The 15,741-nt window shown below is 46.1% G+C and overlaps 1 protein-coding gene across 1 annotated transcript; it reads right to left on the minus strand.

Annotated features, from left to right (window-relative positions):
- Positions 1 to 1,016: 1,016 nt before the first annotated feature.
- Nmral1 (NmrA like redox sensor 1) lies at positions 1,017 to 10,459 on the minus strand. The gene is made up of 5 exons (XM_021185110.2): positions 10,179 to 10,459; positions 5,906 to 6,144; positions 3,736 to 3,985; positions 2,962 to 3,152; positions 1,017 to 1,319 (listed from the first exon to the last, which is right to left on the minus strand). The coding sequence occupies exons 1-5, from the start codon at positions 10,216 to 10,218 to the stop codon at positions 1,140 to 1,142; spliced, it is 900 nt and encodes a 299-aa protein (XP_021040769.1). The 5' UTR covers positions 10,219 to 10,459; the 3' UTR covers positions 1,017 to 1,139.
- Positions 10,460 to 15,741: the final 5,282 nt, after the last annotated feature.

The raw sequence follows: 15,741 nt of genomic DNA on the forward strand, positions 1-15,741 counted from the left end.
CAGAGGTCCTGAGCTTAATTCCCAGCAACCACATGGTGGCTCACAACCATCTATAATGGGATCTGATGCCCTCTTCTGGTGTGTCTGAAGACAGCGATAGTGTACTCACATACAAAAAAAAAAATAAAATAAATCTTTTTTAAAACAAAAAACAAACCCATACACAGGTTGAAGTTCACAGAGGTATCATGAAATCTCAGCAAGTGACTTGGGTTTTCTGGGCCTTTGTTACTCCCTCTGAAAAGCTTAGAGCTAAGTTGACCTATCATGCAAGTCTTAGCCACAGGCACCATTACCTCAAGTCCATGGCTCTGCCACATCTTTCTGTTTGTTCTATTTTAATCCGCCTCAAGCAGCACAATAGCAGGGCCTAACCTCCATGCTGCTGGAATCACCTCCCACCCAGAACTCCGAGTTACTGCTTAGTAGTTTCTGTGTCCATCTTGGCAGCTCTTGACCCAACTGAGCAGCCCTCTGCACCGTGTTCTCTTGGCTCCTTTATGTGATCGCTCTGGTTTCTCCCTCCTTCCCTCCTGCACACCCTCCTAAGGCATGGCTCCTCTCTTCTCCTTCCTCAAAGTCCCAGACACCTAAACCCCACCTCTCTCTTCTCCCCAGCTATTGGTTGCTGGCATCTTTATTTACCAGTCAGAATTAACTGAAGGCAGGTTCCCAGAAGCTCCTTGCAGACTCCAAATCTTGGAGGCCAGCACTTAGCGTTAGAATACAAGTAGTGTTAGGCCTACCTACGACAGTCAGTCTTCCGTCAACAATTCAGAGTGCACAGGTGGCCTCAGTGCCTGTGGTCCTGCCTGCCTGCCTGGGAGTGGTCAGGGGTGTTGCCTCCCAGTGCATGCACAACGCTCAGGGTTGAGAGTGGAGTAAGTACTTCATGACTTTAAACACACCAAGTAAGCCTGCGCCTCCTATTCCGGTTTTGTTGGTTTTGTTTGTGTGCTCTCAGGGCCCGTTTCCATGCAGCTGCCCCTCCAGCTCACTTCCCACAGACAGAGGCCTTTTCTTTTGGGAAATCATCTGTGAAAACAATGGTTTTATTTGGGAGGGGAAAAAAAAAACTAAACACAGAACTGTATACAAGAAAGAGTATTGTGCTTGTTGTCCCCACGAGTGCTTCAAGATCACAGCTGTGCAAAGTCCCCTTTGTGCTGCTCCAGCCACTGGTCCAGTGTCTGGGCTTTGGGGTTGAGTCGCAGGGTCAGATGAATGTTCCGATCAGGTTTCAGGATATAGAAACGGAACATGTTGGCCAAGTCTTGAGCCCCCTGGAAACCAAGCTTCTCGTAGTCCTCAGGAGTTGTCTGGAAACAGAGAATCCACCATGTCTGTCTCCTCTACAGCCTTGGTGATGCCAGAAGACTGGCTTCCTCCAGAGTCCCAAAAAGCCAGGGTGGGCTGGGTATCACCCAAAACTATGTTGGCCCTAAAGCCACTAACTCAAACCCTTGCCGTAAGGCCAAACGAACACTTTCAACTAGAAAGCCAGAAATACGGAAACCCGAGCTCTCCCTGCTACCTGGCACCCATCAGTTGAAAGGCTACTCTTTCAAGGTCATGGGATGAAAGCCATCCATCCTGCCTTTCAGAGCAGAAATCAACAGTATCACTTTCTTGTTCAAAAGCCAACACTATTCCTATTTTCCTCCCAAACCCAATCTAGCCTTTTGTGCTCCTCAGGCTCCATCTTCATAGCTTAGTCCCGCCTCTTTTTAAGGCCACATGGCCACTTAGTGCACTTATTTATTCTTTTGCCCCTCACCCCAGATGGCTGTCTTGTAACTTACTCTGTAGACCAGGCTAGTGGCACAAACACAAAACATTTTTAAAAGATTCTGGTGATGCACCCCTTTAATCCCAGCACTTGGGAGGCAGAGGCAGGTGGATCTCTGAGTTAGAGGCCAGCCTGATCTACCCATTGGGTTCCAGGATAGCCAGGGCTATATAGAGAAACTCTGTCTTGAAAAAAAAAAATTAAGGAAGCTTTGTCTATTATTATATTTAATTCTCACAGCAACCCTTGAAAGTGGATACTATTAGTATACCTGTTCTATAGGTCTTAAGAGACAGGTCATGGAATGTGTCCAGGCTCCTGGGCTAGCTCTGGGCTGGAACCAGGCTCTGAAGCCCAGGATCAGCTCCCCAGACCCCACTTCCTGCTGATGTTCTGCTTGGGTCCGTGTGAGAGATTTGTGGGTGACTTAGACGTCTTGACTCAGCATTTCCCAGGATGTTTTTAATGAACAGGTTTTGGATTCATAAGAAGGAGAAATACTAAAAACAGTGTTATCTGGAGGCCTGGACAGGAATTGTGAGGTCAGCAGAAGGAGGCCAGACTTGTCTCTCCCATTGTCCCTCTAACACCCGTCCTTCAGAGGGGCTTGGCAGACTCTCAGATTTCACTTCCCCAAGGGGTCAAGGGCCACAGGATTAACAATTGCTCAGATAGTCCTTCCCACCCCCCAACCCCCCAGAAGACCCCTGTGGGGGCCAGTGAGATGGTTCAGTAAAAGTACCTACTGCCAAATCTGATGACCTAAGTTTGGTCCCCAGGACCCATGAGGTAGAAGTAGAGAACTGACTGCCATTAGCTGTTCTCTGCAGAAATGCTGAGGCACATACATGTACACACACACACACACACACACACACATTTGCACATAAATAATTGGCCAAGAAAAACAAAAAACAAACAAACAAAAAACCTAGCCAGGAGTAATGGCACACACCTTTAATCTCAGAACTCAGGAGACAGAAGCCAGTAGACCTCTGAGTTTGAGGCCAGCCTGGTCTACATAGTGAGTTCCAAGACAGCCGGTGTTACATAGTAAGACCCTGTCTCAAAGACAAACGAAAACAAAAAAACCCAAAAACTAAACCAAAACAGAAAAATGTCTGGGGAGTTAGGGGCTGAGGCGTCCCAGCTCTGGGGAGGGAGGAACCCACCTTGGCATGATGTACAGCCTTGCCAGTGTGCTTGCTAAGCAAGGCAGCATACTCCTCTGCGGTGTGCCTGCAGGTACTGAGCCCGATGTTCTGCCCTACGAACTCTTCTGGCTTCTTCAGCAAGCTGAGCACCACAGGGCCCAGGTCACTCACAGACATTCCATCCATGGGGACATCACCCATGGGCAAGTCTGTGAGAACAGAGAGGGTTTCCCAGCAGTCAGTTCTCTGGGCATCCACACACATCAGTGTTGGTCTTTGTCTTTGTGTGGTGCCAGTGGTCTGACATTCCCTGGGTGGGTAGAACTCCCAATCTCTGTGCCAACAACACCAGCACCCTCAGAGGTGATATTCATAGAGGCAAAGAGTGGCCAGCAGCCACCAGCCCTATCAACCTCGCCTCTAGTGCTTCCTGCTCTATCTACCCACTTGACCAACTGGCAGGACACAAGCTGGCCAAGGTTCCTTTCAAGCTGGGCCAGGGCATCCTGTTCGTTTACAAACTGGACAGCAAGCACCATCCACATCCTCTGCTTCCTCTTCTGAGAACAGTAATAACCCTGGCTGGGTTTCTCATTCCTCCAAGGGACCAGTGTTAAACCATTTCACAGAACATGGAGTCACGGTCTACCTAGATGACCTGTCTAGTCTCAAGCCTAACGTTAGGGGACCCGGGCTTAGACCAGAGTGATCTGACAACAGTCCCACTTTGGGCTCCAGCTGATGCTCCATGTACTGAGAACTCTGTTTCACTGTGTCGGGTAGGGCACTCACCCAGCAAGAAGCTTTTTCCATCTGCAGCTTTCTGGGGCAGGAAATAGGAAAGGAGGTTCTCGAAATAACAAGGCAGCCGCACACTGGTCATGGGAACACCAATGTCTCGGAAGTATTCCTCCACCTCCCCTTTGCCATCAAAGTGTCCTGCGGCCAGCTTCCCAGCCGTCAGCTTCCTGATGTTCTCCAGGCCACTGTACACTACATAATGGAGGCCCAAGCGTTTGGCTAGATCGGCTAGAAGCTTGCCCTAGTAAGCAGGAAAGAAGAGACCACAAGGGCAAGAGGAAGAGCATGAGTCCCTGATCCTCTTCCTCTACCCCAAGGAAGCCCTCGGCTCAGGAATAATGTTCATGTACAGCACTACACAAAGCTTGCAAACTCTAGGGTCACCTTTAAGCTCATGGGTTTTCTAAGGAAAAGGGAGCCAAGAGGTGAAGCCAGGAAGATCAGGAGTTCAAGGCTAACCTCAGCTACATGAGACAATGTCTAAAAAAAATTGAAAGATTTAAGACGGAGCAGATCTGCCTTGGGAAGGGCACAGAAGCCTTTTTGGTGTGCATACCCATGGCCTTTGTGACCATGGCGCTCAGCTGACACCGTTGGAGAGCTCAGAGCCATCTTCGGAGAAGATACAGCTTCATGGTTGAGCACATGAGCCACTCAGGGTCATCTGGGTTGAGATGAACGGACTTCTGTGTGACCCAGGACAAGTGGTCTAACCACTGTGACTCCACTGCTTAATAAACAGTGATCTATGTCATTAAAATTGGGGGTATATAATCGCATCCCTCCAAAAGATCTGTCCGTACCTTACCCCTGCAAAGTTGTAAATGTGACTTGATTTGGGGACAAGGTCTTTGTAGGTAGCATTCAGAGTTGAGAATTGACCGTCCTAGATTAATTACATGACTCCTAAATCCAAAATAAGTATTCTCCTAAGAGAAATGAGCCAAGGGTCTGGAGTGGAGGCTCATCAGTTAAGAGGCCTGGCTGTTCTTCCAGAGGACCAAGATTCAGTGTTCAGCATCCACACAGCAGCTCACAACTGTCTGCAACTCCAGTTCTAGGGCATCTGTCACCCTTTTTCTGGCCTCCGTGGATACTGTATGGAAGTGGTACACAGACATAAATGCAGGCAGCACCCCTGTGGTGATCTGAATGAGGACAGCCCCCGCAGACTCACTTGTTTGAATACTTGGTCCCACTGGTGGGGCTGTTTGAGAAGAATTAGGAGGTGTAGTTTTGTCGGGGAAGGTGCGGCACTGGGAATGAGCTTTCAAGTTCCAAAAGCCCAAACCATTCCTTATGTAGCTCTCTTTGAGCCTCTTGCCCATGCATCAGAATACTTCTCCAGTGCCTGCCTGCCTGCCTGCCTGCCTGCCTGCCTGCCTGCTGCCATGCTTCCAGCCATGAAGATCATAGACTCCTACCCTCTGGAAGTATGAGCCCTGATAGACATTTTTTAAAAATAAGTTGCTTTGGTTATGGTTCCCTTTACAGCAACAGGCAATACCACAAACAAAGTAAAAATAAATAAATAATAATTATCATCATCATCATCATCATGCCAGGCATGGTGGCATTTGCCTATAATCCTAGCACTGAAGATCACAAGTTCTCGGCCCACTTGGGCTACATAGGCAAGACCTGGCCTTACCCCTCCCTACCAGAATAAAACACAAGAAGCCACGAGAATATAGAAACAGATATTGGTGTGACACAGCCATAGGCTTAGTCACACCCAGAGCCACAGAAGCACTGAGGAAGCATTTCTCCCCAAGCTCTAGAAAGGACCGTGATCTTCCTGACACCTTAATATGCATCTCCAGCTTTTAGAACTGTGAGGCAATTTCTGTGCTTTTGAACTACTCAGAGTAGTTCTCATGACCCAAGGGAGCTCACAAGGGCTTCCAGGAGTAAGGACACAAATCTATTTCAACCAGATCTTTGTCCCAAGTGCTGTGGGATGTACGTGGTTTATCCCTGCAAAGGGTTCATGAACTAGGTCGAGGGTGTGTCCTGCATCAGTTTGCAGAACAGTTTGGAAAATAGCAGGGGCTTCAGTGTTCTGCCCTCCCTTGCAAATCAGAGCTACCTTCTGGATCAGCTGGGGTCCACAGGCCTTGCCTGAGACCCACTAAACCAAGCCCTGGCTCCTCATACCTACCTGCTGCACTTCTCGGTCCTGGCTGCATGTCTCCCAGTAATTGGTCACAATGAAGGTGGCATGAGCTCCAGCCAAGGCCAGCTCCATGCTAGCTGCATCGTCCTGGTCTCCTCGCACTACCTCAGCACCTTGCCGCTTCAGCTCTTTGGCTGCCCTCTGCTCAGGGTTTCTTGTTACCACTCGGATCCTGAATGTCCCATCTTCTAGCAATGCACGGGCCACAGAGCCACCTTGTGCACCTGTGAAGAGTCAAATATGTCACAACCACCAGAATCAGAGTGAAAGAACAGTCTAGAAGGGATTACTCCACCAAAGCAAGCCTGCCCAAGAAACACGGTGTCTCCTTAACCTGTCTTTAGGTTTTCTATATTTGTGGGGAGATTAGCTAGTTTTGTTTTTAGACAGTCTTGCTGTGTGCCCTAACCTGAACCTCAAATGTAGCACATGCTGGCCCTGAACTCACTGGGTGTTTTTTATTAGAGAATTTGAACTCCTTCTCCTTTGGGTTCATTCTCGGGAATGTTGGGAATACAGGGATGAACCACACCACAACATGCCTAATACCCTTTTTTTTTGGAAAGTTTTCTATTTTATGTGTATGAGTGTTTATAATGTATGTATGTATATGTGTGCCTGGTGTGCCTGGAAGCCAGAGAGAGCTTAGAATCCTTAAAACTAGAATTACAGACAGTGTGAGCTGCCTTACATGGGTGGTGGGAATTGAAGTCAGGTCTTCAGTAAGTGGCTCTTTACTTTAAAATGTATAATTTGGGCTGGAGAGATGGCTCAGCGGTTAAGAGCACTGACTGCTCTTCCAGAGATTCTGAGTTCAATTACCAGCAACCACATGGTGGCTCACAACCATCTGTAATAGGATCTGAAGCCCTCTTCTGATGTGTCTGAAGACAGCTACACTATACTTATATAAATAAAAATAAATAAATAATTTTTTAAATGTATAATTCAAGAGATGATGGTGAGCCGGGTGGTGGTGGCACACGCCTTTGATCCCAGCACTTGGGAGGCAGAGGTAGGCGGATTTCTGAGTTCGAGGCCAGCCTGGTCTACAGAGTGAGTTCTAAGATAGCCAGGGCTATATAGAGAAACCCTGTTTCGAAAAAACAAAAATAATAAAAAATAGAATAAAAAAATAAGAGCTGATGGTGTAGTCTGATAGTAGTGTTTGCCTAGAATGTTATATGAGACCCTAAGTTCAATCCCAAACACTGTACACACAACAACAACAAAGGAATAAAGTGTATAATAAAACTCTTTTAATGTACTCACTAAATTGTGAAGCCAGTTTTATCTAACTCTGCCACCTTGTGTCCTCATCCCCAAAGAAGCCTCATCTCCATTAAGAGCCATTCTTTAAGGGCAGTGGTGGCACATCTTTAATCCCAGCACTTGAGGAACAAAGGCAGGTGGCTCTCTGTGAGTCTGAGGCCAGCCTGGTCTACAGAGTGAGTTCCAGGACAGCCAGAGCTACACAGAGAAACCCTGTCTCCAAAAAAAAAAAAGTATTAAATAAAACATAAAAATATAAAGGACATGGATATACATGTGCTGCTAGCTAGAAATGTAGATGTGGGGCTGGTGAGATGGCTCAGTGGGTAAGAGCACCCGACTGCTCTTCCAAAGGTCTGGAGTTCAAATCCCAGCAACCACATGGTGGCTCACAACCATCTGTAACAAGATCTGACTCCCTCTTCTGGAGTGTCTGAAGATAGCTACAGTGTACTTACATATAATAAATAAATAAATCTTAAAAAAAAAAAAAAGAAATGTAGATGTGGGCCAGTGAGCTGGCTCAGGAGGCAAGAGGCTTGCAGCCAAGTGTGACCACCTGGACCTTCACGTGTGCACTCCCAAGCAGTACATCAAAAAAAAAAAAAAAAATTGTAGATTAATCTTGAACTGACAGAAGACAGTCACCAAAGGACACAAGTGTGATTCCATTTGCATGAAAGTCAACAGGATAAACCCCAAGTAAATTAGTGGTTGACAAGTTAATGGAAGGGAAATGGGAGAATGACTCTTGTTGGTTTTGTTTCTTGTTTATTTGAGGCAGGGTTTCTCTGTGTAGCCCTGACTGTCCTGGAATTCACTCTGTATACTAGGCTGGCCTCGAACTCCCAGAGATCTGCCTGCCTCTACCTCTTGAGTGCTGGGATTAAAGGCCTGTGTCACCACTACCCAGCAGTTTTATTTATTTTTTTATTATGTATCAGTGTTTTGCTTGCATGGATCTGCACCATGTGTGCAGTACCTGAGGAGGCCAGAAGAGGGAGTTGGATCCCCTGGAATTGGAATTAGATAGTTGTGAGCAACCAAGTAGGGTTGCTGGGAACCAAACCCAAGTCCTCTACAAGAGTAACAGGTGTTCTTCCTCTGAGCCATCTCTCCAGCCTCGTTTTAGTGCATTTTCTAAGCAGACAGTGGCCAGTGTATCATGTCAGCTACTCCAGGGGCTGATGGGGGAGGGCAGTTTGGACCTCAGAAGTTTACAGCCAGTCTGCTTGGATGACACAATCCAAGAAAGGAAAATTGGGCCAGGTATGGGGGCCAATGCCTCCAATCCCACCACTCAGGGAGCAGAAGTAGGTGGATGTCTGCAAGTTCAAAGCCAGTTTGGGCTACATGTTGAGTTTTTGGACTAGCCAGGGCCACAAAATGAGGCTGTGCCTCAAAACACCAAAAGCAAAACTTTTTCTTTTCCCAACTGTACTGTAGGGGTGGGGGTGGGGCACAGATCAGTGGTAGAGCACCTGACTTGTGAGGCCTTGGATTCCATCTCTAGCACCACAAACACTTAAAGCCCCAACAGTAAACAACAGCCATAATTGAGGTGAGAAAGCAGGGTCAGAAGCTGCAGGCTATGAACCACGGAGTGGCTATGGGTAAAGGCCCAAGCCTAACACTTGAGTGCCATTTCTGGGACCCACATGGTGGAAGGAGAGAACCAATTTTTCTTCACTTTCACCTCCACAAGTGCTCAGTGGCAATGTGCACACCCACAACATAAATAAAATTTAATGACACATTGTAATGGGCTACCCTAATGAGGTTCTGTCTTGAGTAATAATAATAATATGACCCTTCTCAAAATAAAAATAAATAACAGGGCTGGAAAGATGGCTTGCAGTGCAGGCTGCTCTCACAGAGGACCAAAGTGTGGCTTGGTATTCACACATCAGCTGACAATCACAGCTCAAATTCCAGGGGATCCAGTATCCTCCTCTAGCCTGGTCAGGCACTGCCAGCTGGGGTATAGACATACATGCTTGCAAAACACCCCCACACAAAATAAGACTAACTTCACAACCACCTCAGTTCACAAGTTCAGCATGTGATTCAGAGGTACAGCCCTTGCCCAGTATCCAGGAAGCCTTAGGTTTAATCATCAGTCCTAGAAAAGTAAACAAACAACAAAAACAAACAACAAACAAAACCCCTTAGCTATTAGAAAGGAAATTAGGTGGAGCAGGTGGGGAGGTGGGTGGGAGAAAAGTGGCATGCTGCTGTCTGAAAATGTGGCCTATGCGTACATTTATTCTGGTATGAAACCAAGGAAACTTGTCATCTAGGGGAGGAGAGGGAGAAAAGTCAATTTCAGTATTCTGCGCAAAAGGATGCGCACACATGCCTACACACACACAGAAGTCGCTCTGTAGACCATCTTGAACTTTCAGAAAGCCTCCTGCCTGTTTTAGGAGCGACTCCATGCTTGATCATATATATTTAGTTGCATATATATATTCAAAACCAACCTGCTTTTGTAAGATTTGTGGTAGCTCAAAATGACCACTGTTGTAAAAAGTTAAGTAAATGTCAAGATGTTCTTTTCCCAGAATTGGCCTCCTGTCCTTAAGTTTACTCGCTACGAGATAGTCCTCTGATTGTTTAGAAAAAAGCCCACACAATGTCTCCGGTCCTTTAGTCTGCCCCCTTAATGCGGTTAAAGGTTAACCAATGATAAACTGCCAGCCCTAAACTGTGACTGAGAACTGCTCTAAAAAATGTATAAAAGATGTGGTTTAGCTACTCGGGATCGCTTCCATCCCGATTTCAGGACTCCCCCAGCATGCTGAATCAATAAACCTCTTGCGTTTTGTATCGATCTCTGTCTCTGCGTCTCTGTGAGTGGGACATCCCGGACGTAAGGCTTTTCAGGTTTTACATTTTCAGGTTTTGCCGCCCCCAACCACCCATATGTGTGAGAACCACAGCCGTTCTTCCTACAAACAAAGGTCCGGAGGCCTGGCTCGCTCACCTGTGGCTCCAAAAACCACCACCAGTTTCCTATCAGCCATGGGGTCCAGAGCCCAAAGAGCGTGATCCCAAGAGGCTTGGGGTGGCAGAGTTGGCGAAGGGCAGAATCTCTACCCTGAGACGTCCGGTCCCTGAAGACGTCCAGAGATTCTGTCTGGCAATACCCAGTACCAAGTCCCCAGACCACAACTCGGGTGACAAAAGGGTAAAACAAGGGTCCGAGAATGGGCTTTGGCGGGATCTGCAGGCCTACAGCAGAGTCCACTAAAAAGGAGGGGGGGATGCAATTCTGTGCAAGCCGCCAGCCCCTACTGGAACCTCCTCTACCCTAACAGAGCCCGTTCAGGCCGCGCTAGTCTGTGGCCTGCCAGCTGCCACGCTTCCAGGGGGGGCGCCTGCGGTCCTGGTCCTGACCCTTCTCTTGCTCACTCAACCTGCCCTCCCCCGCGCTCCAAGGCCTGATGGTTCCTCCCTTCACGCTCCTGCTGCTTCTGGGTTTAAGCGCCCGAGTGAGCACATATCTACATTACGTAAAACATTGACCTATACTCATAAAATGCTTTTGGTATTATTTATTCCTAGGATTGCTATTTATTATTATTGTAATTGGTTTTTTTTTTTTTTTTTTTTTTTTTTTTTTTTGGTTTTTCGAGACAGGGTTTCTCTGTGTAGTCCTGGCTGTCCTGGAGCTCACTTTGTAGACCAGGCTGGCCTCGAACTCAGAAATCCGCCTGCCTCTGCCTCCCGAGTGCTGGGATTAAAGGCGTGCGCCACCACGCCCGGCTATTATTGTAATTGTTATTATCGATGTCCCACGATGTAGTCATCTGGCCTGGAAGTTGATATGTAGACCAGGCTCTGCCTTTCCAGTACTGGTGCCACACCTGGTTGACTTGGCTACTATTTTAATAAATACATGAGCATCTATCTTCTTTTGCACACATTGGCTGTCACCTAGTGGCTTGGCTCTTAACCCTCTGAAAGCTATCTGTGGGACTCCTTTGTATGTCTAATTAACTTTTGTAGGAACTGTAATTTTTTTTTTCTTTTTTTGAGGCAGGGTTTTCTTTGTGTATCCCTGGTTGTCCTGGAACTCACTCTGTGGAACAGGCTGGCCTCAAACTCACAGATCCACCTGCCTCTGCCTCCAGGTGCTGGGATTAAAGGCGTGCGCCACCACCACCACCACCAGGCTCTTTTTAAAGACAAGTGAGATTTCTATTCAGCTCACACTTGGGTGTGCCATATAAGTTCTCTGAGAAGTTATTGCTGAGTGCACCATCCATTTCCAGTCCTTAGTTTCTCTCACATCAAATTCCTCCTTAGCATCTTCTCCAGAGCATAAATTAGAGCATGTATTCCGTTGCTTGGTTGCTAATGGCTCTGGAAGAAGTGCCTGCACTAAGACAGGCAAATGACTGTTGATGAATTAGTTAACCAATAAGCTGTGAATACTGCAGCTCCTGTGGAAGCCAAAAACACCCACCACATTAGTTTACTTTCCTTTGAATCTAGCATTTGAGATACCCCAGGGAATCATTTGTTTTTGATGTGTTTATTTTTTAATTTATTTTTATCATTTTTAGTTTTGTGTATGTATGTGTGTGGGCAGGTATACATATAAGTTCATTTTGCCTGCAGAGGCCATAGTGTGAGGAGTTACAGATGTCCCCCAGCCACTGGAGTTATAGATGTCCCTCAGCCACTGGAGTTACAGATGTCCCTCAGCCACTGGAGTTACAGATGTCCCTCAGCCACTGGAGTTACAGATGTCCCTCAGCCACCGGAGTGGGTGCTACACATCAGACTCAATCCACTGGAAGAACATTTTTGTTTGTTTTGTTTTTTGTTTTGGGACAGAATCTCTTCTATATAGTCCTTGCTGTCCTGAAACTCACTAGGTGGATTAGGCTGGTCTTGAACTCACAGAGATTCACCAACCTTTTGACACCTGATGTGTGGGTTTTGTTTTGTTTTGAAAGGTTTATTTATTTACTTTATGTATATGAGTACACTGTAGTTGTCTTCAGACACACCAGAAGAGGGCGTCAGATCACATTGCAGATGGTTGTGAGCCACCATGTGGTTTCTGGGAATTGAATTCAGGACCTCTGGAAGAACAGTCAGTGCTCTTAACCACTGATCCATCTCTCTAGCCAACCCATGGTTTGTTTTTTGAGACAGGGTCTTATTATGTAGTCTAGCTGGTCTCAAATTTGGGAGTCTCTTGCCTCTGCCTCCAGAATACTGGTATTATAAGCATATATCACTCTGCGTGGATGGTTATGCTATGTAAGATAGTGACCCTTGCTTTAAAAAAATGCATGTGCTTATTATTTAATAAATTCACATTTAGGGCTGGAGAGATGACTCAGTAGTTAAAAGCACTGACTGCTCTACCAGAAGTCCTGAGTTAAGTTCCCAGCAACCACATGGTGGTTCACAACCATCTGCAATGTGATCTGACGTCCTCTTCTGGTGTGTAGAAGACAGCAGTAGTGTACTGATACACATAAAATAAATAAATAAATCTTTAAAAAATAAATGAATTCACATTTATATTTTTGTTTACATTTACAAATGCATGTCATTTGTGAATTTTCTTTTAATAGCATATGTTAGTTATCTGTAATAATGGGTAGACATTTTATGCATGTATAAAGTCACCACATTCGCCCCCTACTATCTCTTCTTGTTCTCCTGCTCCTGCTCATCTCCTTCCTTTCCAGCCAGTCCTCCTTCTATTTTCATACTTGTTTTTTTTCTTTTTCTTTTTTCTTTCTTTTCTTTCTTTTTTTTTTTTTTTTTTTTTTTTTTTTGGTTTTTCTAGACAGGGTTTCTCTGTATAGCCCTGGCTGTCCTGGAACTCACTTTGTAGACCACGCTGGCCTCAAACTCAGAAATCCACCTGCCTCTGCCTCCCAAGTGCTGGGATTAAAGGCGTGTGCCACCATGCCCCGCTACTTGTTTTCTTAAAATATTTTATTCTAAAATGAATGAAAAAATAAATAAATTATAAAAAAAAATTTATTCCATTTTTGCCTTTGTGAATATGTGTGTGAGTGTGTGCATGTGACTACAGGTGTCTGTGGAGAACAAAAGATGGTGTTTGCTCCACTGAACTGGAGTTACATTTGGCTGTGAGATGCTTGGTGTGGGTGCTGGGGACTGAGCTGCCATCTTCTGGAAGAGCAGCAAGTACTCTTAACTTCTGAGACATCTCTCTAGCCCTACACACACCCCTTTTTTTCCATAATGATTTCACTATGGTTGCTTACTGCAGCTTGGGATAAGTGGAGAGGTCATGTATTGGAACGTGGGCATCCACTTATGAATTTATTTTGTGTATATCTCTTGTCATCTCTGCCACCCTATGATATTATGCTTCTGTGCCTCTGAGACCAAGGGAATCCACATCTTACTGGGGTGTCAGGCAGGTGCTGAGCAATTGTAGAACACTGCAAACATCTGTTAAAATCACTCCTTGATGTTGATGCTAAGTTCTTCAGTTCCTATTGTAAACACTCCTTCGGTTTCATTTTCTTGCCGATAAGCAGAACCTTTGGGGAACTGAGACCATCCAATTCCCTAATCAGCTGCTGTTGGACTTGGTTTTGCTGACTTAAGTAAAAGAATTGTCAAACTGAGTTTGAGCCAGCTGGGCTGTATTGTGCCAGCACCAGCCACCTAGAGAAAACTAATGATTGCAAGCTTAAAGATTGTCAGCTGCTGAAGGCACAGCTTCTTCAGCAAGGGCTGTTTGAAAGTCTGCTATACCAACCTATTGCTTAACAAGAGCCCCAGTGAACTCTAAATAATCTTGCAATTATTTCTATTTAGGGAAGAGGGGAAACAGGATTTCTTGTGGCCTAGCAAAAAGATGAGTGTGATTGGTCTTAAAAAGCTAGGCTCTGAATGGTCCAAGTTCGAGTCTCAGTATCTCTCATTGGTGCTTAAGAGGCAAGACTGTGATTGGCCAAAACAAATAGCTGAGGTTTGTCCAAAGCAGATGGCTATGACTGGTTTCTCTTCCAAACACCCTTGTCAGGCTGTGTAGGGTCAACTCATGGGTTTGCCACAAGACTTCTCTCAGCTGGCATAGCTGCCATAGTTCTACCCGGCAGCTTCTTAACTGGATGAATTTTGGTTTTGTGTTATTTCTGTTCTTCCCTCTTTTCAATAGAGTTGGCCAAGAGTTAAGATGGAGAAGGCAGCAGAAACAGAAGTGGAAATGGAGGGTTGTTGGAGAACCCTGCTCTTAAGGTCACAGTCTGCCATATCTGATTAGCTCTCTGAGCTCCCTGCAAAATGGAGGACTTCCTTCCTCAGAGGAGCTTCCCGTTCTGTGACTAACCTTACTTAGAGAGTGTCTCTGGGCACAGATGCCTGACTTTATCTGTGGTGTGACTCTGAACAGAGCTCTCTACAAACTCTGGATGCCTCAGTACATGAGTTCCACTCTAGTTTCCCACCTGAATGATAACTGGGTGCTGTGTTATAACCAATCCACCATTCCTGCCCATATGGTAAGTAGGTAATGTGTTTAGGACCAATCAGCCCTATCCACCCATACCTGAAAAGCCTTATATACCCTACCCCTGGAAGAGTAAAGTAGAGCTGTCTCACTGACCATGTCCCTGCAAGTCTATCATCCTCACAGCCCTCTGAACCTGCTTTCTGCTCTTGCTTCCTCTGCCTTCATGAGCTGGTGGCCAGCGACCTCTGAGGAGAAGAGAGACCTACAATAGGTGACTCAAGAGGCAGCTGTGTGGTTCGTGGAACCACCAGGTCAAGGCAGCCAACTATTTGACATCAGAAAAGGAAGTTGAACAGATGAAGAAAAGCCAGCATAGGAAGGACAGTGGATGCAGAGAGACAAGAAAGAGCAAAGAGCTGAGACTGAGGGAACCAGAGAAGAAAGACTGCAAGGACCTGGGCACAGAACTGCCAAGTCTTCAGGGTCTTAGGGTCTGAGACTCTGAACCAACACTATAACCAACCTTGCCTCTTAGCACTGATCTCCATCCTTCTGCGAGGCCACGAGGAAAAGAGCTTTTCTTTTAGCCTAGGTGCACATCTTTGTAAGGTCATCTTGAATTCACTGAGACTCGTGAAATCAAAAGGTCCAATACAAACTGTTTGAACCAGCCTTCGGGAGCCCATATGATCATCTGTAATCATCAGTTAGCTTTCTTGAGGTGTCTGTGGGGTGTTCCAGATGTCTGGTACTGGCAGAAGAACAGCCATTTGGATGACAGTCCTTTCCTTAAAGACAGGTAGGCATCAAGAAAGAGTCTAAGGCAGCCGTCAAATGAAGAGTCACACTGGACCACCCTGAACATCTTTGCTTACTTTTAGAACCACAAACATTAGAAGGAGTGCTTGCCTTTAGCTAAGTGTTAGTGCTAAAATCACTAACAGTGGTTTTAACAGCTGTTGGTTTTACCAGAGCCCAACACCTGTATAGTGCCCCAATAAGAGATGGGTCTCGGGCTGGTGAGATGGCTCAGTGGGTAAGAGCACCTGACTACTCTTCCGAAGGTCTGGAGTTCAAATCCCAGAAA

This window comes from Mus caroli, unplaced genomic scaffold (genome assembly GCF_978045245.1).
Source record: "Mus caroli unplaced genomic scaffold, Mus_caroli_1 scaffold_17, whole genome shotgun sequence".
In the NCBI taxonomy this organism is placed as follows: Eukaryota; Metazoa; Chordata; class Mammalia; order Rodentia; family Muridae; genus Mus; species Mus caroli.